The 24,214-nt window shown below is 49.6% G+C and overlaps 1 protein-coding gene across 1 annotated transcript; it reads right to left on the reverse strand.

Annotated features, from left to right (window-relative positions):
- Positions 1-512: 512 nt before the first annotated feature.
- On the reverse strand, positions 513-18,282 carry LOC133396108 (sodium/potassium-transporting ATPase subunit alpha-3-like). Its single transcript, XM_061665583.1, has 23 exons — positions 18,094-18,282; positions 12,661-12,774; positions 12,469-12,528; positions 11,627-11,830; positions 10,660-10,773; positions 10,437-10,571; positions 10,248-10,365; positions 9,206-9,294; positions 8,955-9,134; positions 8,453-8,651; positions 7,429-7,673; positions 7,156-7,348; positions 6,552-6,727; positions 6,353-6,489; positions 6,129-6,279; positions 5,064-5,232; positions 4,806-4,960; positions 4,226-4,349; positions 4,015-4,160; positions 3,557-3,687; positions 2,963-3,064; positions 2,742-2,833; positions 513-2,512 (listed from the first exon to the last, which is right to left on the reverse strand). The coding sequence occupies exons 1-23, from the start codon at positions 18,097-18,099 to the stop codon at positions 2,484-2,486; spliced, it is 3,069 nt and encodes a 1,022-aa protein (XP_061521567.1). The 5' UTR covers positions 18,100-18,282; the 3' UTR covers positions 513-2,483.
- Positions 18,283-24,214: the final 5,932 nt, after the last annotated feature.

Raw genomic sequence — 24,214 nt, forward strand, 5'->3', positions numbered from 1 at the left:
CAGGCGGAGACCAAAACCAAACGAGCAGTCGAGACGGGAACGCGAGAAAAGATCACACAAACCAAATCTCATCAAAACCCAAGTCAACAAAACAAACTAACATCATGACAGTTTCGCGTGAAACTTTCTTGACAAATTGTTGCCCGTCTGCCAAACGCTGCCTGTTGTGACGTTCACTGCCACCAGGTCGTGCTCGTAACGTTGCGTTTTGAGAGCAACTCAAGAAGAAAAACAAAACAAAAAAACACACACAATCGGTCGAGCGACAGCTTATGTATTAAAAAGACAACTAAGGTAAAGGTATCGTTGAATGTATTTTACCATTAGTGCCATACGATGTAAAAAGGAATGGCGCACTCACCCACAAGTTTGATGGCACACATGCAGAGGGAGCAGATTCCTGCTTGTGCCTGGGAGGCCAGTCTCTTCACATCACGCCGAAACTGCCGTCCTGACTTAGAGTCCCGTCAGAGGCGTTCGAGCGCGTTTGTCAATCTTGTAAAAAAGGACGCTAGGACACGGGAGCCGTCAGCAACGAGCATTTATTTCCATTTTCATGACACAAAAACAGAATGGAGAGCAAAGTGAAAAAAGAGAAGAAAAAAAATCTTTGATTGGATTTCATTTTCTTCTGTCGGTTGTTTGAGGTTTGTGCTGCCGCTTCCGCGAGCAAATTCACAAGCGCCTCGCTCCGCCAATTCAAAACACGAAATTGGGAGAGAAATCTCTTTTTCCCAGGACACACAAAGACCGGAACTTTTTGTTTTCCTCTCCCGTTAAGAGCGGACAGGGGTGGGCAAAGTATGGCTCGCGGCCCGGCCAGCGAGCATTTCCAATACCAAAACGTTCTGTCATGTTTGCTGTATTCATTTAGCCGTACGCTTGTTCTGATTGTTTACGCGCCTTGGCAGACTTTGTGAAATATTGCCAATTTGGGTGAAAATATGTCTGAATCTCATTGTTTTAATTGCTATGTTTTGCTTAATGATTGTGCTATTCTGAAATGTCATCCAGTTTGAATTTTAAATCTTATTGATGCTAAAATAAGTGTGTTTTTGTGACCACGCTCGTCTTTAAAGAATGGTACACCTCTTACAAATTACGCCAGGGTATGTCAACTAACGGCGGTGGTTTTCAACATTTTCCTAAAAATGGTTAAAGTAACATTTATTTCTTCTTTTATTTTAATTCGTCTCTCTCATTCAAAACTCATAAATCATCCATCAGTCTAGTTTCTGTACTGCATATCCTCACTAGGGTCGTGGGTCATTTCTTAAAAATGTATATATTTAAATACTAGAATAAAAAAATTGTAAAACAATGTAACTCTTTAACAATTAAATTTTTTTATTAGATAACTGGCTCATTAATTAACATTAAATGATAAATACCATAAAATTATGGTATATATTATTTGAATTCATTCATTCATCTGATTGAATAGTTCTTTAGTTAATTTGATGTAAATAAAAAAAATAGTAACATTTTGTTTGATTTGTCATATAAAATCAAGTCATTTTTTATTGTTTTGTCAAAAGAAATAATTTGACTATTTAGACACTCGCTTTTTAAGGTTTTTTGGGTTTTTTTCCTCATCTGCAAATGACCCGGCTCGTTGCAAAAGTCAACCGTGGCCAAAGTTTGCCCACCCCTGCCCGGGGGTGTTGACGGCGCTCACCAACAAGACAAACGTCAACAGGTAAGACGGGGGGAGGGGCGAAGATAGAGGGGGGAGGAAGAGGAGGAGGGAGAAACAGTGGGCTTCGTCACATGTGAATGAAAACAAGCGGCTCCCACACTCGCTCGCAAATAAATGTTTTCAAAATCAACAACAGCCAATCAGACCAGCAAGCAGACCAGAAGACACTGTGGGGGATTTTGGGGGGGGGTTGGAAGAGAGGGTTTGAACCCCAACCTCAGAACTGTGAGGCAGACGTTGTAACCACTCACCCACCGTGATGCCCAAGCTGGAAAGGAACTAACAAAAAAACAAAAAGTGCCCAACACTGCAGTGGAGTTGGGAAAGCGGCAACGACGGCGCATTCAGGCGTCATGGCAACAAGCGTCGGCACAATGGTTGGCAGTTTGGAGCCGAGTGTCGGGGGGGGGGGAAAGGGGTGTGTGTGTGTGGGTGTGTGTTAGCCCCCATGCTAACATCCTCTCTCCGTCTGTGCCATCTTGGCGATTTATTATTTTTTTTTTTTAGGTAATTTTTTTCTAGTTGGTGGAAAAATCAACATCAGCAGCTTGTTACCATGGCAACGTGCAACTCTATGAATGTAAACAACAAGAATGGACGCCAGATGGGTGTTCGAGCACATACGTTCTTATTTGTAATGTGCTAGCCAATCAGCTGACAGCATGGGAGGGGCCAGCGAGGGGGCGTGGTAAAAGGGGCGGGGCTTGAGAATGGCAGGGTAGGGGTGGTGAGACAAAAGGCAGAGGAAAGGGGGAGAATGAGACATTCGTGATGTTTTGATAATTTAATAGTACGTCTCCTTTTCCACCCAACCTGAACGCACCACAAGAAGAAGAAGAAAAAATAAAGAGTGTCAGCACATTTTTGGATTCGACGATTCATGCAGGGCGATATAGCTTTAAAATCAAATCTATTGCTTGTTTGAACTACAGAAGATGCAAAAAACTAATAAGCAATAAAAAAAAGACAGCCCTGGCAAATTAATAGTTCAAATGGAGCCCTTGAATGGCGTGTGTGTGTGCGTGTGTGCGTGCGCGCTTACCTCCAGGGTTTCGGCGCAGGATGAGCTTTCGAATCTCATCGTAAACAAAGATGAGGAAACTGTACGGAAACGCGCAAAACCACCAGCTGGCCCTGAAAACATGAACAGTGATGACAACAGAATGGAAAGATTGAAACAGTTTGGGCATGATGATAATTCAACGGGCACTGCGCTGCTCGGTCTGTAGAAGCAAAGTAAAGAAGCAGTCGCTGGTCTCCTACTTGAGCGGGTACATCCGCAGCGCCACGTCCATGCCGGGGCAGTAGGACAGGAAGGCAGCGAGGGCCGTTTCCTCAAACAGGCCGAAGATCAAAATCTTGTTCCTGTGAAAAATGGAAGGAAACAAGAGGAAAATCAGTGCCTTCACAGAAGAACACAGCCAGTCGGCGGCTAAGTAAACTTGACTGCAAAATACAAGCAACAATATGTGAATCGATATGTCTCTTCCTGACAATCTGCGTAATATTAGTATTACTATTATTGTTATCGTTTTACGGGCAGAGTTTTGGTGCCGTTGGCTCTCTAGATTATGCAAGGGTACCTAATCAAGTGGCCAGTGTAGGACTTACAGTAAGGTCTTCGCCGACACCTAGCGGCCGCTAATGGAAACTACAGCTGCAAGAAACCCAAACAAACGGCCACGTAAGCCAGATTTGTCAAAACGCAAGTAGGAAGGCGCTCGAATCAATCACGAGCCTACGCTGACGTGGTGCTCGAGTCTGAATTTCGACATCGACGGACAGTCGCGTCTTCGATGGAGCTAACGTTTGGGAAGGCGGGAGGAGAAACCGAAGCGAATGGCGAGCGCGCCGGACCTCATGCCCTGCTGGAAGACGGAGTTGCGTCTGGTCTTGCAGACGATGACGTCGGCCCACTGCACCACCACGATGCTGACGAAGAACGCCGTGTGGCACGTGAACTCCACAATCTTCCGCTGCTCGTACGTCTGTCAAAGAAAAAAGACGCGCGCGCACATTTCTGCAGAAAACTGTGTGACAACTTTTATATAAAAAAAAAAAAAAAAAAAAAAAAGACAAATGTGAGACTTCAACGTGAGAAATGTGGAAGGAAGTAAATAGGTTTGTTAGGAAGATGTGGAATAGTGAAAACGTTGGAAACGTGAAAAAGGGCCTGAATGAGCTGAGCAGCTTAAAGTTGGAATCGCTTGCGAAATGCGGAAGGAGGATGTTGGGAAAAATGTGGATTTAGGAAAAGGGTTTGTTTCATTGTTTAAATTTTTCAGCGTGGGCACAACACTAATGGCGGCTCGTACCCATTGTTGCCCGTAGCTGTCTTCCAGGTCGTTGTTGGAGCGGTCGTCCCAGTTGAGGCGGATCCCCATCAGCACGGCGGGCCGGAAGCCGTTTTCCGCCATGATGACAAAGTAGGCGAAGAAGCCGCCGAGGGCTTGGATCATACCTGAAGACGCGGCGACACGTCGGGTGAGGCGGCGCCCTAACGGCCATCGCAAGCCAGCGACTCACCGATCTGTCCGTAGGCGATGCTGATGAGTCTCTCGTTGACCAGCTTGTCCCTCATCGGGTTCCTGGGCTGACGCTTCATGATGTCGCTTTCCGCCGCCTCGTACGCCAGGGAGATGGCCGGCACCTGCACGCGCGACACTCGCCTCATTTCCTATTCATAATAATAATGATCACGACGGATTCCAATATTTTTAGCCACGACTTCATAGAAGGACACCTACGCGGTTTTCCTGACTGCCTGACATGAAATCAGACTGCCAAAATAATGAGAGAAGGATTTTGGAGATCACAGACAATCGCGTTGCTTTTTAGCCGTAACTGTGACGCATGGACAAAAGTCTTGTGACGCTTCTTTTAATCAATCAGAGCTTGGACGACTGCACTCATTTTTCTCAAACTTTGCAGGAACACTACGGAGGAGTCCCTTTTCCCCTCCGTCGCGGCGATGGCAATTTCGGTGCGGACGAACGAGCCCATCAAAAACAGTCGGGCGGAACCGCGACAGCTTCTGACCTCACGCGCGCTCGACTCCACGTCTCCTTCCTGCGGGCGGCACGTGCGCCCGTGCGGCGGTACTCACCATGTCGGTGCCCAGGTCGATGCAGAGGATGGTGATGGTGCCCAGCGGAAGCGGGATGTTGACCAGGATGAAGAAGAGGAAGGGCGTGATCTCGGGGATGTTGCTGGTGAGCGTGTAGGCGATGGACTTCTTCAGGTTGTCAAAGATGAGGCGGCCTGCCGGCACAAAGCGTTCGAGTCGAGTCGAGTCGAGTCGAGTCGAGTCGAGTCGAGTCGCGTCGCGGCTCCGCTCCTCCTCCTCCTCCTCGCCGGCGCTCACCTTCCTCGACGCCCGTGACGATGGAGGCGAAGTTGTCGTCCAGCAGGATCATGTCGGCGGCTTGCTTGGACACGTCCGAGCCGGAGATTCCCATGGCGACGCCGATGTCGGCCTTCTTGAGGGCGGGAGAGTCGTTGACGCCGTCGCCCGTCACGGCCACGATGGCGCCCTGGCGACGAGGGAAGGTCGCGAGCCTCACCGGGGGCCTCCCACCACAACGCGCGACCGTCGTGCCAACCAACAGCGAGTCCCCGCCCAACTTACGTTCCCAATTGTTCCCTGGAGCAACAACTATTCAGTGAGAAACTCACCTGTTGGTGCGTCGCAACATATTTTTGAGCTCCTTGTGTGCCGCGCAAAATATGGCCGGTTACGTTCTTTCATTCGAGTTTCCCCGGTTTCGCCCCTAAAATTGCTGATTTCAAACTTATTGGTCGTTGTGCAGTCATTTTGTAGTCATAAATAATTGCGCCATTGATTTATTCAGAATCAATAAATAAACAAATGAGTAAAATAAACATTTCAGCTATACGTTCTCCAAAACTAACATTCGACAGAATGATTGTGTAATTAAAGTAAAACAATATCATAAATACATCCTACGATTCCATTTGATGAAATAATTACAATTATAATACACATTTTAAAATGAAAATGATTGCATTACTAAGATAAACTATTTCCCTTTGAAAATGGATGAATTTTCTATCAAAATTAGTTCTTTATCATCTTATTAAATAATATTTGAATCAATTCTAATTAAATGGATTATAAATCATACTAAAAAATGAAATGAGAGTGTGTTTTAATGAGAAAGCTATCCAAAACACCATAAAATGGCGACTAGGAAAGTAGTAATTAGTATTTTTAGGGGTTGTGCCACAGCAGCGTTCTCGCAATCTGTACGGCATTTTCTTTCAGGGTAATGTCCTAAGACGAGTTATGGCGTTTCGGGATTGTCGTTTGCGGTCTATTGACGGTTTCAACTATTAAGGTGCTTAAAAACCTTTGTTTTTCTTGTTGGTTTCTCGCAGCGTTTGGCTTTTCACGGGTGCCCGGGCGTACCTGTCTCTGGCAGCCCTCGACGATGATCAGCTTCTGCTGAGGCGAGGTCCTGGCAAAGACGATCTCCGTGTGATTCCTTAAAATGTCGTCCATCTGGTCCTGGTTGAGATCCTTCAGGTCCGTGCCGTGGATCACGCAGGCTTTTGCGTCCCTGCGACGGCGGCGGGACCATTACAACGATGCCTCAGAGCGCGCGCGGCGATACGAGGACGTCCGTCTCTCACCTGGGGTTCACCTGACTCACGGGGATGTTGAGACGCGCGGCGATGTCTTCCACCGTCTCGTTGCCCTCGGAGATGATGCCCACGCCCTTGGCGATGGCCTTGGCCGTGATCGGGTGATCGCCGGTCACCATGATGACCTGAGCGAGGAAGGAAACCGTTGAAACGAGGCGAGCGGACCGAAGGCGGACGCGGCGCCCACCTTAATGCCGGCGGAGCGACATTTGCCCACGGCGTCGGGAACGGCGGCGCGGGGCGGGTCGATCATGGACATGAGGCCGACGAAGCAGAGGTTGTCCGTCTGGAAGTTGACGTCGTCCGTGTCAAAGGCGAAACCTTTTGGGTAGGAGTCCTCTGGCAGGAAGAGGTGGCAGAAGCCTGGCAGGATTCAAACAAAAACAAAACAAAGATGACGGACGAAGCGATACGGGCCCGATTTACCGCCACAGGCAGTCACAAGAAGGGGACACGCCCAGTCCACCCACGGCGAGACTCCTTTCCACTCGGCACCGAGGCCGTCGCTATTTGACAGCTTTGGCTCTGCGGCTTTTGTTGCCGAGGTCGGTAGGCAAAAATGCAAATCTCCCGCTTGAAGCCCGAACGAGCGACTTCGGACGCCGAGCGTTTCCGGCGCCGCCCTTCAGCTGGAGCGGCCGCTCTAGGAGCTGGAGGAGCGCTTTCACTCGCGGCGGCAGTAGCGGGCCCTGTGCCGCGCGCTCGGTCAAGAGCGGATCCCGTTTCCAGAAACTTGCCACGGACGGCGTGGAGCGTACCGCGGGCGGGAGCTCAACAATCTTTGTGTTTACCCAGCACTCTCTCCCCCAAGCCTCCCAGCTCCAGGTAAGCGTTCTGGAAGGCCTCCTTCATCTCGTCGTCCATGGGCTGCTCGCGGCCTTGCAGCATGATGGTGGAGCAGCGGTCCAGGATCCTCTCGGGGGCTCCCTTCATCACCAGCAGGTAGCGGTTGTCCGACTCGTCGTCGCTCTCGTGGATGGAGAGCTGGAGACCGGGGGAGTACCGGGTGCCATTAGAAAGCCGACGCCGGGCGGCCCGCGAGAGTCCCTCTGGGCAGCGCGTACCTGGTACTTGTTGGTGGAGTTGAAGGGTATCTCGGCCACCTTCTTGTTCTTGTCCCTCACGGTCTTGACGGCGCCGCACGACAGCTCGATGCACTTGAGCAGCGCCGACTCGGAGGCGTCGCCGGCCACGTCCCGCTTCAGGATGGGCAGAGACTCCTGGCCGGCCTTGAACACGGCGCGGTTGCACAGCGCGGCGATGCGGGCCAAGGACGCCCACGTGCTGGAGCTCTTGTCGAAGGAGGAGCCTGCGGAGACGGCGCAGGACGCACGCAACACGGCAAGTGATCGCTCGCTTCCGTTTGAAAAAGCTCGCGGTTCAGGAGCCAACTGAGGCTTTCGGCATAATTATGCACATGTAGAAAACGGAGTGAAAGTTGCTCATCAATATTCTTCTTCAAATGGATTTCATTTTAAAGTGCAGTGCTCAATTGTCCACTTCCTCATACCCGTTAACGTTTCGCGCCTTTAGACACAACCACTACGATGATGAGTTATGCAAAACTCAAACGCACCAGCTCAACAAATTCCATGAGAAATCCTTTGATACGTTTTGAATACAAAACTTAGGTGGTAATTGGCCTTCTGAAAACATTTTCGCGCATATTTAGTGGATCGCTAGAATACAAATTTGGCTAGCAAAAACAATCAACTTTTCACAGTATTCTGACTGACTGAAAAACATCTGTACAACGCGCACATAATAAACAATCAAACTGCACATTTTTCTTCAGGTTTTGTAAAAGAACAAGTCCCTAGTTAAGTATGGAGATTTTCCCACCGCGATTGTCATCAAACAAAGGGAATCGTTGTGCTCCGATTTGACTCGGCATCCGCCGCACGGCGCAGGACGGGCCGCGAATGAATTTCTTAATTTAAAAGACTATTTTTCATATCTTGATCTTTTCGAGACTATGACTAGTAAACAATCGTTTCCTATTTGTCACCTTTATGATTTTTTGCCTCGTTTTCGTTTTATTGTGGAAGTGAGCGCAGAGGAAGAGCGAGCGGAAAAGCTCCCTTTTACCCGACTGGTCCTCGGTGGTGTCGGCCTCGTGGATCTGGTTGTCGAACCACATGTGTGCCACGGTCATCCTGTTCTGGGTCAGGGTGCCCGTCTTGTCCGAGCAGATGGTGGAGGTGGAGCCCAGCGTCTCCACCGCCTCCAGGTTCTTCACCAGGCAGTTCTTGCGGGCCATCCGCTTGGCAGTCAGCGTGAGACACACCTTACGGGGCCGGCGGCACACGATCACTGTTAGCCTCTTACGGAAATCTCCTTGGGAACGGATGGGACACCTCCAGGCAACAAATCGCAACCACCTCGGGACCACGATGGACCTGAACTCAGAAGACCCCGCCCCTCCAAAACGCCCGTAAAACCCGGAGATGTCCATCCGACCGACCGATATTTGTCGTTACGAAATATGAAAATGAAAACGCGATCTTTTATTTTCAGACCACAGGGTCCTTGCGGCCGAACGAGGACTTGAAGACGCCTCCGAAGTGTCGGCGCGGCGGTTTGCACTCACGGTGACGGTGGCCAGCAGGCCTTCGGGCACGTTGGCCACGATGATGCCGATGAGGAAGATGACGGCTTCCAGCCACGAGTACCCCAAGACGAGCGACAGCACGAAGAAGCTGACGCCCAGGAAGACGGCCACGCCGGTGATGATGTGGATGAAGTGCTCGATCTCCTTGGCGATGGGCGTCTGGGGAATTTACGACAGACGCAAATGACGAGCGACGTCGTCGCGCGGCGCCGACGAAGCGGCCGGCTCACCTTGCCGGTCTCCAGGCCCGAGGTGAGGGTGGCGATGCGGCCCATCACGGTGCGGTCGCCAGTGCACACTACGATACCGCGAGCCGTGCCTGGACAAAAGAGCGTGTCATGCAACAATGCGACCACGAGAGGACGCCAAACACTATTTATTATGGTTGACGGTGGTTCTCCAACTTTTTACACCATCACCGAACAAAATAATTAGCCTGATCATCATAATCATCATCATCATCAGGTTCGATTCCAAATTATATGATCGTAAGCCACGGTCACATTATTATGCAGTTGGAGCATTAACACTGCTTAAATATAGGAGAATTAAAAAAAAAAAACTACTTAATGATTCAATTCAAATGCAATCCTCATAAAAGTGATCCAATGTTTCAAATCAAATAGTTTACATGAAAATGTATTGTACTTTCAAGTTCAACTAAACTCTACTTAAATGTACTGTGCTGGATTTAAAAAAAAAAAAAAAAAAAAGTTCCAAGCCATTGTGACATGATGCACAGTTTAGATATTTACATCAGTGATTTTTTTTTTTTTTAAATATATAAACGCGCCACGAGAGAGGGAGTCTGTGCACCAGTACAACCCTGACAATCATGCTTCTAGAAGTACGCAAACTTTTAACATTTGAAAAAGTTTAAAAAGACAGATAAGGCAGGTCATTTGAAGATGAGCTGCAAAAAAAAAAAAAAAAACATTGAGTATAAAAAGCCGGCACGGGGGAGCGACTGGTTAGCACACCTGCCTCACAGTTCTGAGGACCGGGGTTCAAATCCCAGCCCCGCCTTTCTGGAGTTGCATGTTCTTCCTGTGCCCACGTGGGTTTTCTCCGGGCACTCCGGTTTCCTCCCGCATCCCCAAAACACGCGCGATAGGTTGGTTGAAGGGGCAATTTGGAGCGGCGTCGTTCGGGCTTAATGGGCGTGGAGGGCAGCCAAGTTCCCGAAGAAAACCCGCGCGAGGACGGGGAAGAAGGTGCCAACTTCGTACTTTGCCCACGCCTGCCACGGAAGCTTGAAAATGCCCGTCTTACCCTCCACACAGTTGGTGGAGAAGAAGGCGATGTTCCGGGTCTCCAGGGGATTGTCGTGGGTGCAGTCGGGCGACCTGGTCTGAGGCTCCGATTCGCCAGTCAGGGAGGAGTTGTCCACCTGCGGTCGACGCGACACCGAGGTGAGGCGCGAGCGCCAAATACGCGGTCGCGCGCGGCCGCGCCGCTCACCTTGCAGCCGTGAGACGAGATGATGCGCAGGTCGGCGGGGATCCGGTCTCCCCCCTTCACCTCCACCAGGTCTCCGGCCACCACCTGCTCGGCGTTGATCTGCATCTTCTCCCCTTCGCGGATCACCAGGGCTTGCTGGGAACGCAGAGGGAAGCGAGCGCGACGGTGACTTTCTCCGCCTTCTCGAGCCGTGGGCCGGCGCGGGCCGACCGGTGTCCGGTACCTGGGGGACCATGTTCTTGAAGGACTCCATGATCTTGGAGCTCTTGGCTTCTTGGAAGTAGGAGAAGCAGCCGGTGATGATGACGACGGCCGACAGCACGATACCGAGGTACAACTGGAACACAGACCAGCTCCACTTCAGCGGTTTTATTTGCTCCGTGACCACGTTGCAACTCTCTTGCTTATTGAAATGAAGGGAAATGCCACGAAGCCGTTCCCGCGCCACGTTGTGCTCCTCCTGGTGCACGCGCCCTCCACCACCAAATAAATCTCTCGGCTTGGGATCGGAAGGAAATGTAGTTTACATCGCCAACACAACACGACTCGTCATCAGTGTTGTCATTGGAATCCGTTACATTACTGCGGGACATTTACATGATAACAATTGGAGAAAAATAGCCACAAACGCTTCGATTTTTTTTATATCACTTCCTCCTCAAGTGACTCTTGTGATTGGCTCGCTCTGGTCATGTGCCATAATCTCAAACATGACCTTTTTTTTAACCTCCAAGCGCCACCTTGTGGTGAAATCAAGGACTCCTTCACACGCGTTACGGCACGAAATGTGATACGCTCGGTCCCAGATTAGCCCAGTAAGTCTCAGGGTTTGTCAAACATAAATACAATAAGAAAATAATAATAATAATACTCATTTGCAGTTGTCAATGTTGGTCTGAGATTTTTGAAAAGGTTAGACTCATAGTTACATTTTTTAAAACAAAAAGAACATTGACTTTTGAAAAGCTTCTTCTTTACAATTGCTGACTTTTTTGAATGGAATGTTCACTTTTCTGGGTTGTCAACACTTTTTTTTTTTTTTTTTTTATGACGACACTAATATTCCATTTTAACAGGTTAGCTGTATGTAAATGTCCCCATTTTGGTACGCTAACCTCGAGCGGCCGCCCGCGTCTCAGCGGCGAACCCCGCGCACGCCGTGTATTGTCGTCCGGACGCTTCGCGCTTACGTTATCCCCGGCGGGCTCGTCCTCCGTGGCGGCCTGGATGGCGTAGGCCAGGAAGCAGAGGATGGCGCCGATCCACAGCAGGATGGAGAAGCCGCCGAACAGCTGGCGACAGAACTTGACCCACTCCGGGGTGGTGGGCGGCGGGGTCAGGGCGTTGAGGCCGTCTCTGGCCAGGTACTCGGCGGCCCTGGCGTTGGTCAGACCCTGAAACACGAGCGTTGAACACGAGGCATACAAATAGATACAGGAAACCCCGACATTTGCAAAGTCACCCTCTTGCGAATTGTCTGGAGAACAATAGTTGCGCACCTAGTTGCGCCCATTGGAGTATTTTTCTGCTTTTTTCTGTCACGCCCGAAGACGGTGCCCGAACCGTGCCGCCTGTCGAAGGAAGGCGGCACGGCAGCGGTGTGCTTGACAACTCAAGATGTCGCTGAGAAAGGTTCGGCTCGCGAAGTTAACATCGTCTGCTCGGCGTAAGGTACGGGAACCGCTTAATAACGGCATCTTCAGTCATTTCAATGGGGAAAGATGATTTGACATACCAACGGATCATATCAGGGCGCCACTCCAGTTAAAAAGTGCGAGTATCTACGCATCACCGTCAAAAATGCAAGAAAACACCTCAGAGAAAGCTCGCGTTTTCACAGGCTGCGAAACAGTGTCCGCGTATTTCCGCTCCGTTTACGCCAAATCGAATCATCTCTAAGACATTTTAAGTATTTCAAGCTTAAACGATAGACGGGAAGTGTAAAACAAACGAAATGATTCGAAATCATGTTTGCTATTGGCGTCGGGTCTCGGCGAAGCGAGACCGGCGAGCGCCGACTGTTTGAACTCACCTGGACGATGTCCGTGGTGTACTTCCTGCAAACTTCCTCCACGGACATTTTGTGCTCCGTCTACAGAAACAAGTGTTCAACTTTCACCATCTTATCCTCCACCGTCACGTGCGGCATCTTAAATCATCCGTCGACGCCAGCGCGAGAACGCCGTCCCTCGTCCCGCGCTCGAGCTCCCGACGGGAAACTCACAATCGGCACTTCCTTCTTGAGGTCGTCCATGTCCTTGCCTCCCTTCTTCTTGGGCGACTCCTTCTCATCCTTGTCCTGCGTGGTGGCCACGCGGTAGCTGTCCGACCGTCCGTACTGTCCACCGGAACGACAAAAAGTTCATCACAGACAGCAGAAAAGAGAATATCTACACAACGCTGTTCCCACAGTGGAAGCCAAACAAAAATGGCGGCGTAACCTGAGGCTAATTCAAATAGATGAGACGTCACGGCGCACTACATAAGATTTTTGCAAACGTATTGGAAAGTTTCTGGAGTCACAATTATACGCCGTACGTCTTCGCAGCCTTTGCAGCAATTTCAGCCTCAAGTCGCTTTTTCATGTCGTCGTCATGGCGATTGCTTTCTACATTTGGAGCCACGGAGGGCAAAATGTATGATATCGCGGAGAGTTGGAAAAACGGTTTCTACGGCAACCCGTTGAGGCAGCGGCCAGGTTGGGCCGGAACTCACCGTGCCCCCCTCCCCCACGCACGCAAGACATTATGAATTTAAGAACTCAAATTCAGCGTTTAATTGTTCCAGTGTGTGCGTGCGTGCGTGCGTGCGCGCGCGTGCCATCTGTCGAGCGGCGTCCATCAGATTACAACGGTTTGCTCGAGTGGCAGATTAACCCAGTGAACAACAAAAATAATCTGTCAGGCAGTCTGAGGTTCGCCGTGCGCTGCTCCCACGAAGTCTCGATAACGCACCCGAAGGCCGCCGTCCGTCATTTGCGTTTGAATGGGCGACTTCCGTCACGGGTGACTCATTCCCGAACGAGCGTAACGCGATCAACCGGGAGCCGAGAGAGCGCGGACGTCGTCTTCGTCTTCTGCCGCGGGCAGCCGTGGCCCGATGGTGAAGATCGCCGCCTGCCACCGTGCGGGCGACGGGGCGTAACCGATGTTTTCATGTGGCGAGGAGTAAATGTAACGCAATGTTTTAATTGCCGTTTCTATATTAGCCGCCAGCAGTTGTCACATTTTGCAAGCTGGCTGCAGACTTCATGAAGTCAAATTGCACAAACTGTGACCCCAAAATTAGGCCAGAAGATGCAAGCCGGCGTCGGCGACTCGTTCGAACACGATTGCCCCGCTCCCATTTATTTGCCGCTCCGCTTCCTCTCTCCTTGACTTCTTGCCGTGCCGCACCTGTTGGGAATTGTTAAACGTTGAAATTAGGTAAACGACGGCGAGTTCATTTGTGTTTCCGGGAATTAGGGCGTTGGCTGTTGCTTAGCTTTAGCGACATTAGCACGCTTCACGAAACAACCTTTAGAGATTTAACCCTTAGAAAACGCGTTCCATACTGTACATTATAGTTCAATGTTCTTAATTAACATCAATGTATTTATTTGTCATCGATACCGGTCGATTGTTGCCGTGTATGCGAAACGCAGACGTCAGAAACTTCTCGATGACCGGAAAGGCAGCCGACTCCCACCATGCTAACCTCCACCTAGCCTCGATGCTAATATTAGGCAATCGAGCCAATGCTGTTTTAGCTAAAGTAAGCCAAGCTGCCAACTTTTCCGAGTCATTAAGTAATACAGTCTCGGTTTTATTCCCGCGTGTCTGAGCATACAGTTCGCCGGTGAGATGTTTGAATTGAGTGGGGATCGTAGTTGTTTACGATGACCACTTTGTCATCATGTCGCGTGTTCGCCGCTGCACCCAAAATTTCTCGATATTCTCAACTCTTTGGCAGTCATCAAAAAGGATTGTAAAATGTACAACATAGTTTATAATAATTGATTACGGTCGTACAGACAAAATGATAACGACGAGGTCCGCTAGTCTTGTCATTTCGAGCCTAGCTTATCATGCAGATCTCAGGCCGAGCAAATATCGGCGGGGTGACGGAAAACCTTCTGATCCGTGAGGAACAGTGGGTCACGGCCGATAATCGCAATCATCCTATACGATTCAGGCGAGTCGAGATCGCACGACATCGTCCCGTTGAGATTGTCGAGCGGCGGGCGGTCGCTTGCGATCGGTGGCTTGCTGATGTCTCACACACACGCACACAAAGACATGGATTACAAATGGATGAGTGGAGCGGCCGACCTAGAAAGCGCTATCTGTGTGAGGGAGGGGTGAGGAGGGGTCCTCCATAATCCATGCCTTGGTACCCACCCCCCTTCACCTTTATTTCCATTTACTTCACTTCGGAATGCCCGTCCGCTTCTCTGGTCTCGTCTGACCGCTGGGCGACGATGACGACGTATGGTTGAAACATGACACGCACACACACAGATTGAAGTATATGCAGATTAGCCACCATTAGCATCACCAGAAAATGGCAGTCGTCGGATGTTTTTTGGGATGCGGGACGAAACCGGAGCGCCCGGAGAAAAGCCACGCAGGCACGGGGAGAACGTGCAAACTCCACACTGACGGGATTTGAACCCGGGTCCTCAGAACTGTGAGGCAGACGCTCTCACCAGTCGTCCACCGTGCCGCCCAATCCACGGGGGTGATTTAAATAACTCGAGGAAGAGGCGACGGCGCTGGAATTCTTTTTTTAATGATGTACCTTGCGTGAAAGTGTATTACATAACGGCGAGTGTGTGGAAACCACGCCGTGGCCTGACGTCGTTTGATCGATTAATAGATACACTCGTACGCGGATGAAAACTAGATCGAGATGAAGTATTGACAAATTATGCAACATGCGCAATGAGTACAACTAAAATAAAAGCATTTTGTGTATGCTCTCACGACACAAGATCCAACACAAGGACCCAAAACTTAACCTAACCTAAAAGTTTACAGTTAGACGAATAGCATAATTGCCCAAGTCCTTTTTTTATCTTTTCGGAACACAAGTTTTAAAAAAAAAAAAAAAGTCCAGTTGCTCCCATTGAGCCTTTTTGTGGATTTCCGTGACAAAAAGAGAAGAGGAAAAAAAAAAAAAAAACACACACAGTTTTAGCAAGCACATTGCTATTTGATATTGTGACAGTAAGTTAAAAATGACATTGGGCGAACGTTATGTTTATGAGTCAACTCACGATATACTGTAGGGCGGTGATTCTCTAGCGGTCTTGAAAAATACTTGACGTTAAAATATGGTAACAGAGTAGGCCTAAGTGCTAATCAAAAAACGAGTGGTTTTAGCCCGCATCCGACCGGTGGTACTCGTACCGGACTTTGAGAGTCAGTACCGCAGGGCATCATATCGGGATTCCCGAGGGCCCACCCACGGGACTTCGTCCGTCGCGTTTTGATTCTTGCCGGCATTCCCGGCCGCCGACGCGCACGCCTTCCCGCAACCCTCCTCGAGGTGACCCGCTCGCCCGTTTGCCGCCCGCTCTCCTCGCCGATCCCAATCTGACCTTCGCCCGATCATCATCGGATTCCCGACCGATCGACCTCAGATGCCTCTGCACCGCAAACCCTCACGCGCACGTCCCGGGCTGCCGAGCTAGCCTCGGAGGAGCTGGCGGACAAAGCGTGACAGGGCGGCACGACTTCGCCGGCCCGGACTGAACGCGCTCTCGTCCCGCGATTCCGGCCCGCCGGAATCTGCCACGGACGAGAGACCGCCGCCAACCACCCTTCGTTAGGAGGACGCGACGCGACACGATACGATGCGACGCGACGCGACGCGATGCGACACGACGCTCGCTACGCTGCGTGTTAGCGTGCCGCTAACGGGCTGGAGTGCACCGTGCCCATCTACGACGACTATTACTGCGATAATAGCTCCAAACGTCCACCGGCGGAACGTCGCGCGGTTCACGCCAGGCATCTTCCAGTAATAGTTCCGACTCACATTGAGCCGGAGGCGGCACCGCTAACGTCATTTGTCCCCCGCTCACTCAAACTAACAAGTATTTTACTGTTGCGTTTTCTTTTTCTCAAATCATACGCTGCGCTAAAATAGGCACAGTGAGTGAACATTTGAGTTTGCGATTCCCAAATTCAAGTGCGAGCGGTTCCTTGCCTTTCGGGTTTTATTCGCTGCGTGACCCTCTTCGGGCGCTCCAATGATCGGCCGTTGAAATTGACTGAAGGGCCGTGAATCCGTTCCAGCCCCCTAAAAAACTTCCCGAGATATATACCACTGGATTGGAAAGTGTCAATATAAAGACAAAACATTACGTAAAGAAAGAGACTGCCTTTGTCGCGTGTAATTAAGCCACACACGGTTGTGCCTTTAAATGCCGTCCTCGCTCGTACTCTCGCTCTTTCGCTCCCCCTGCACGGCAGCTCCCGGACTGAGGAGGGCTTACCCAACCAGCGAGAGCTCAGCAGACGGCGTGCACGTTCCAGAAGGAAAAATGACAAATATGGCGTTTCCTCTCTGTGAGAGAAAAGCACATTACAGAGAGAGTTCCGCGTAGATTTCAGGACACAGAGTCGGTCCGCCCAACCAAGATTTGTCCCGAAGAGGCGTTCGTAAAGCAATTTGCTCGCGAACGCAGGTTCCACTCAGATTTTCCACCTGCTCCGGCGACGTTGAAGCACCACCGAATTCGTGTTGTTTTTTTTTCTGTGAAACCCATCCTCGGCTATTTTCGGACACTTTTCCGCTCCTTCTGTTACGAAGAGTTTGCGTGTCGGGGAGGCGCTAAGTTTAGCCTGGGTCGCTAGAGTGAGTCCCGTACATGCAGACACTGAAAAATAATAATAATAATAAATAAATCACGGGGACAGGCTGCGCAGCGCTGAACACGCCGCGCATCGGACGACGACATTCTCGACGGCAGCGGTTGCGATTTGCGACATTTTCATCGCGCTACAAGAGTTGCGCAACAGATTCGCAGCCTGAAAAAAGGGAACGGGTTGTCGGCCATTCGAAAAGGCAGTCCCGACATTTGCGTTTGGACGTTTTATCGGCAAAGCTGGGTAGGGGGGAACAAAAAAGCAATCACGCTGTAGGAAAAGCCAAAGCCTCTGCTAAAAGCAGCAAATGGTTGTGGCCACAAGAACTTTTTGCGAACAATTGTTTCCCGTTTTCAGTATTTGCGCATGTTGGTCGGAAGGGGAGGGCCCATTTGTCCATTTTCCGGGTCAGCTCCTTCCTTCCTTCTGCCGAACGCAACAACAACCACCTGCTGCCATAAAGGAGAAAGGAGATCTTTGAGGATGTGCTCATCGCGGGCCTCGTCCAAATTCGCACCACGGCTGTGGAATGTTAGATGAAGACAAGTCGCCGCTGTCATCGCGCGCACTCGGGACTAAATGGCGTCTCGTGGTGAATGGCGATTGCTTCTGCTGGCATTTGCGCTCGTTTCGTCGCGTTTGCCCTTGGTGCGCGGGCGCCTCCAAAAGGCGAAGAGCTCGTGTATCCCGCCCGCCTCCCGAAAATATGACTTTGGTCGACGTTTCCAAAAGAAACGGACCACGAGCTCGCCATGTTGTTGTTGCCATAAACGCGGCGGACGACGTCCGAATGTGGCGCTTACCCCCATTTGGGCTCTCCCGGGAGCTTCGTGGCTCGCTTCGAGCAGGTGCACTCGTCCGCGCTTCAGGTGGGCGAAGAAAAAACCAAATGTCTCCCTTCGCTTGGCAACCAGGACCCGAAAGAGACACGAGGGAGTCGTGAAATGTCGCCACGGGAGGACCACACAATTGGCGCCGTCTCGTTGCTTTTTCTCCTCGCTAATGATGCCGCCACAGAAAGTAGAGCCGCGCAGATGTTCGGATGCCGTGTCCCTCCGCGGGCTTGCGCGCTGCCCCCTAACTCCGCGGAAGGAAATAGAGCCGAGCGACAGACCGAAAAGAAAGTGGTCAGAAAAATCGTTTCAAAACTTGATCTTAGCTTTTATATCGTCGACAATTCAACCTGCAAGGGAGCACTTCAGAGGAAGCGAGCTGGCCAAAGTACTCGCATACAGTAGTTAGTAGTGAGTAGTACTGAAGTTTAACTGGAGCAACAGATACAGATTTAAAAAAAAAAAACAAAACAAAAAAAGCAGTGTTGGTTAAAGTAGCCCGAAATTGTCGCAATCCTTAAATAAAAAAATGTAAAAAACCATCACAAGTTAGTATGCTCTATTCAGTCTACAGGTGCGCCACGGTCTACTAGTGCTCTTATAAAGGTTACCTTAGTGTGTCCAAGTCATTTGACTAGTGAGTCCTAGTCGTTTTAGTAGTGCACGGAAATGTCATACAGTCGTGGTAAAAATGTCATTCGTGTCCTTCTACCAGTGCACCCGCGTCATTCTACTAACAAGTCCTGTTCATTCTATTCTACTAGTGCGAACCTAGTCATTTCTACGACTGTACAGAAATGCCATACAGTAGCGGGAGCCAGTAGTGGAAAAAGCATCACTCGTAGTTAGACATAGATTATGAGAGATTATGATGAGTTGATGTCATTTCATTACAAAATGTATGCAGTTGTGATCCACTGCGAGAAAATATGCCATTAAATTACGATTGCTGTGGAAATTTCCATAATTATAATTTGAGTCAGATTTGAAGCAGCATCTGTATAATTTGATGGAACATTCTGGTTTGTCACGTGAAGCCGTATTGTCTAAATTGTGCACATTCGTCATTAGGTCAACATGTTATCATGTTTTTGTTTGATGATCTTAAACATTAAAGTGGGGGAACTATGCAAAAATCTCAGAATTTGAGAAGGGGGCCGAGCACTGTAGACCCCAAGTGGTGCTCCAGCTCTTCGGGCGGGAGGCGGGGCACACCCTGAAACGGTCGCCAGCCAATCGCAGGGCACGTGCAAACAAACAACCGTTCGCGCTCACATTCACACCTACGGGCAATTTAGAGTTGTCAATTAGTCTTCCGTGCATGTTTTTGGGATGTGGGAGGAAACCGGAGTGCCTGGAGAAAAACCACCCAGAACATGCAAACTCCACACAGGCGGGGCCGGGGCTTGAACCCCGGTCCTCACAACTGTGAGTCAGACGCTCGAACCAGTCGCTCCACCGTGCCGCTCTTCCATAATTAGTTTAGTTCAATAAAAACCGCAATTGTGGTGTAAGTCCCAAAATCGTTCAAATCCGTCAATATTTCATTTCAAGATGCAGAATAACATTGATTTATAGTAACCCAAACTAACTTTCGGAGTCTTCGAGCAATTTGTGTATGTCAACTTCTTGGATGTTTTGCGAGTTGGCCCAGTGTTGCACTGATGAATGGAAAAGTGCTGAGCGCCAAAATGGACTGCCCCCTACAGGTGTCAAAGGGAACAGTATTGATCTTAATATGACCAATTGGAATCGGGCACTCGGGCCCGAGCGTCACGTGAGCTAGAACGTCTGGCCCTCTAAGGCCCTGGCTCCGCGTTGACAACAACCAATCGCAGCCCAGGAAATGTGTCCGGACCGACCTTGTGGATGACCTTGACGGAGCGGAGTGTGGAGGATGCGCCTGGGGGGGAAAGCCAAAAGTGGGAATAATGAAAGAGGGCTGGAAAGGAGGGAAGGGCCAGGGAGTGGGGGGGGGGGGGGGGGGTCGTCCCTGTCTTTTTTCCGCTATGGCACCTGTTCACCTAATGTTACGACACACACACACAGTGTTGTGCAAGAACCACGTGTGTATGCGCTGTTGCTCCGTGTGTGGTAAAGTAGCAGTTGCCTGAAGGTTCGTAAGTAAGCTAACAAGCTTTTCGTTAGTAGTAGTAGGGTTATTTTTTTTTTCCAGTTTCAAGTTATCCAAACCGTTATTGTATATACAGTGACTGAGAGTAAAAAATCAGATTTGCTTTTTACTTTTGTACTTAAAAACACGTTGTCTGTACTTTATTATTAGTTGAATCAGCACTTCTACTTTTAAACTCTTTTTTTTTTTTTTTTTTTGTCCCCACAAGTATCCGAATGACAGAGTATGAGTGCTTTTTGGCACCTGACTCCAAATGACGATACGTAGCGTATGTCAAGGTGACCTTGTGGAGAAACTCATGGACCATCCATGATCTTCATCAGCTCCAGTGACGCGAGGAGGAGGAGGAGGAGGAGGAGGAGGAGGCCAGTGGATGATCTCCATCACCTTCACGACACCTCGCGGGTGTTAAACTGCAGCTAAACGACAATGAGATCATTTTGGGGGCAAGGGGGAAAAGTCGCACTTTGCACGGGAGTTTACGATAAACGTCAACACAGCAAATACGACCCCAATTTCTACTTTTTTTCTTTTTTTTTTTTTAATCTAGGATTGCTGTATAACTTCTCTGTTTGCAGGCATGTTGTCAGAGTAAGCAGTGCACATCAGCAGGTCGCAATTTGAACTCGGTACATTAAAAATCCCATTCATTTGGAGCGACTGTATGTTTAGGGGAAAATGTTTAATGTGAGAATAATACGAGATCCAATTTTATAAAAACTTTGAGAAAGTTCAAATACAACCTGATGGCTGCGCTAAAACGCTCTGACTAGTTCTCCTTAGGTCCTGAAGCTATGTAAACCCAACAGGCAGTTATCATCTGCCTTATGCAACCGGCGCCCCCCCCCCAAACACACGCGTCTTCCTTTGTCTCACAGCCAAGAGAGAAGGTAATACAAGACAGAGAGGCAGCAACTTTCGACTCATCCTTGCACGGAAGCAAAAGATTACAAATGTCAGAATTCACATTTTATCAGCGGAAATGCAAACGGTATCTTTTACAACTTTGAGCCACACACACAGAATGCGTTCCCATTGCCGTCTGGGCGGGGAGCTCGGAGCCATGTGACGGATTATCGGAGGGTCCAAAGGCAAAATAGTGAGTTGGATTTGAGACTGCTTCTATGAAAAAAACTCCGTCTATCACACGTGTGCACACGCACGCGCGCGTACGTGCAATCGCTGTTCGATGTTCGGAAAGAGAGCAAGCGAGAGGAGGGAAAGCGAGAAGCTGTTGTTGCCCGGCAACCGTATCCAGACGTTCCAGGTCACGTGACACGCACACACGCGCACACACAGAGTCTGCACACAAATATCGACTGTCGAGGCATCGTCCCGCAATGCATTGCGGTGAAGGGCCAGCCGGGGTACCCTTGCCGTGTTACGTAAAGCGTGGGGGGGGGGGGGGGGGGCGGCTCTGACGTTCCTCGGTTGGGATGACTGGGAGGAGTTCCGGGTGGAGATTCTGCTGATGACGACGGGTCGGCACCTGTCCCGTAATGCATTGCGGCGCGCCTCATTCGTCCCAGGCGGAAGGGATTTTAGGAAATGCCGTTAATACCTACCGGAACCCCAAAAAAACACCAACAGAAAACGTTGTCAAAAAATGAAAAATAACGCTCTTAAGTATTGTACTTTGTTAAAAAACATACAGAATTCCACAGAATGTCAGGAATTCTAGAGAGTTTGCGCATGATGATTTCATGCATTAAGTCAATTGGCATCGGGAGACGGTAGAATGCGGGGACAAACTACTGGTCGGTTTGCATGAGGAAACACAGAAGAAGACCGTCGCAACTAAGCTGTAAGTCATATTCGTCCTTTTTTACCGAGGATAAATAATGTACGGCTGTGTTATATTGCTGTCCGTACATATCAATACTTGTTTTGTTAGCCTGTCTATGGCGTTTCCCATGAGGTGTTAACATTATTTTGACACCCACCATAAGGACTGCCAGGTCAAACTTTACGAAGCATTCGAAAACATCAAGACATTTTTGAAAAGAGAACTTGAAGCGTGAATGTTCCGCGCGGGAGACGTTTACCCCTATAAAACCAAGGCGGCATAAAGACATGTGCTACATTTGATGAATTGAAATCAAATTGTTTACAACATGACCCACAAGTGTACAATGAGCAGAGATGCGTTCAGGAAGAGAAGGTGGCTGGCCCCGCCTCATGGAACGGTCACCGTGGCGGGCCCGGATCCCGGCCACCCATTGGACGAGAGAGCGGGCCAGCTCAGGCTCTGATCGGCCGCCAGCATGCAGCCTGTTGCTGGGCCGTTTCCATGGAGATGACTATCAACCTCCTCCTCCTCAGTGTGAGGATTGCGCTGCCTGTTGCGAGGAATTCGGGCGTCGTGGGAGCAACTGCGCACGAATCAAATCGACAGAAATGAACAAGGATGCTGGGATCCAACCCCAACATGGCGACAATTCGTCATTTGGCACAGATCTCGGCAAAACACAACACGTAACAAATGGAATCACTACTGAGCCACTGCGAGCGAGGGTGGACGACTTTTAAGTCCAGATATCAATAAAGACCTTTTTTCTCTATGAAATCGGTGGTGCCTTGAGATAAGGTTTGATTCTTTTCTATGCGCCTAACGCATACCTCACAAATGCCATTCCTCGACTGCAGCCATTAGAACGTAAGGAAATTCAACAGACGTCGTGCTGCTCTTCTGCTGTTTGTGCCTTGGCCACCTGAGGGCAGCATAACACAGGTGCCTGCTTTTTGTTTTGTTGTTTTAAGCTTGGGTGCCGGTGCATCTGCATGTTAGTGCAAGTGCGCTTATTGATCAGCTTTCGCGAAATGGTGACAGATTTAACAGACGGTTGGACTTTAGTGGCAATCAGTGTGCGGCGTTCCTAAAATTAACTCCCTCTCCTGCAAACATGACACCGACGCGGTTAGCCCACTGGAGTTCTCAGTGGCTCAATTATGGTGTGTAGAATCGCTCGTTAATTCCGGCTTCAATTTTAAAGGTGGTACAGCATGTATAAAAGGTCTTTTACATTAAACCCTGAAGCCCTGGCTAATGGGAAAGTAGCACTTGGTGTCAAGGAAGTAGAGTATGGTGACGTGCTACATCTCGACCATCGTGAGCTCTTTGCATGTCAGGGAGGAGCTAAGTTTAGCCCGGGTTATGAGCGGAAGTCACGAGCGTCTTCACCCATCCTGCTCTTCCTCATCTTCATCGTGCGTCGCCTCTGGTCTTCTCCGTCGTGAGTTTGTCAAGTGCTCCCTCTGCTGGCGACTGTGGGACACACACCCTGACGCTCGCTCCTTTTGCCACGTTCAAATATCCCCGAATGGTTTTTTAAAGGAGCACCCTACTTGGAAGTCAAATTTGAAACCCTACCCCAGGCTAATTTCCAAATCGTCACCTTGTCTCGAAACCTTAACTGAGGCTTAAAGTTTCATCCAGGATTGAGGCCGGAACCCTACTTTGAAACGCTAACCCAGGCTTTAAACTCAAATTTAAAACCCTACCTCCGAACCCGAGGCAGCATCCTCGAAACCGGGACAGTTCCTCTCCGGTCGGCGTCCGAGCGCGTCAGTAGAATTCCTCAGCGGTCGCTTCTGCCGTCACGCTGAATGAATCGATACGTAGAAATGTTCTTCCCGTTCTCATCGAGAAGCACGAGCGCACGCAAATATCGACAGCAGCGTTGTCTCTATTTGGGAACCAAGTCCATAACATTAATTCAAGTACACAAACCCAAGAAAGGGTTTTCTAACGGCCGTGAACATCAAGCGCTATCTTCAAGTCCAGTCGAAAATCTCAGTGCGTAAGGCGTGAAAATTAAGTCGGTTCTTTGTCTGTACCATCGCTACAGTATATCGGGTTGTTTGAAGGTTTATCGTTACACGAACATCTATGCTCATTCCCGTGAGCCCGTCTGCGGCGTTTCGCGTGACACGTCGGCATCGAGCGAGCGGACATTT

Source organism: Phycodurus eques, chromosome 20 (assembly GCF_024500275.1).
Source record: "Phycodurus eques isolate BA_2022a chromosome 20, UOR_Pequ_1.1, whole genome shotgun sequence".
Classification (NCBI taxonomy): domain Eukaryota; kingdom Metazoa; phylum Chordata; class Actinopteri; order Syngnathiformes; family Syngnathidae; genus Phycodurus; species Phycodurus eques.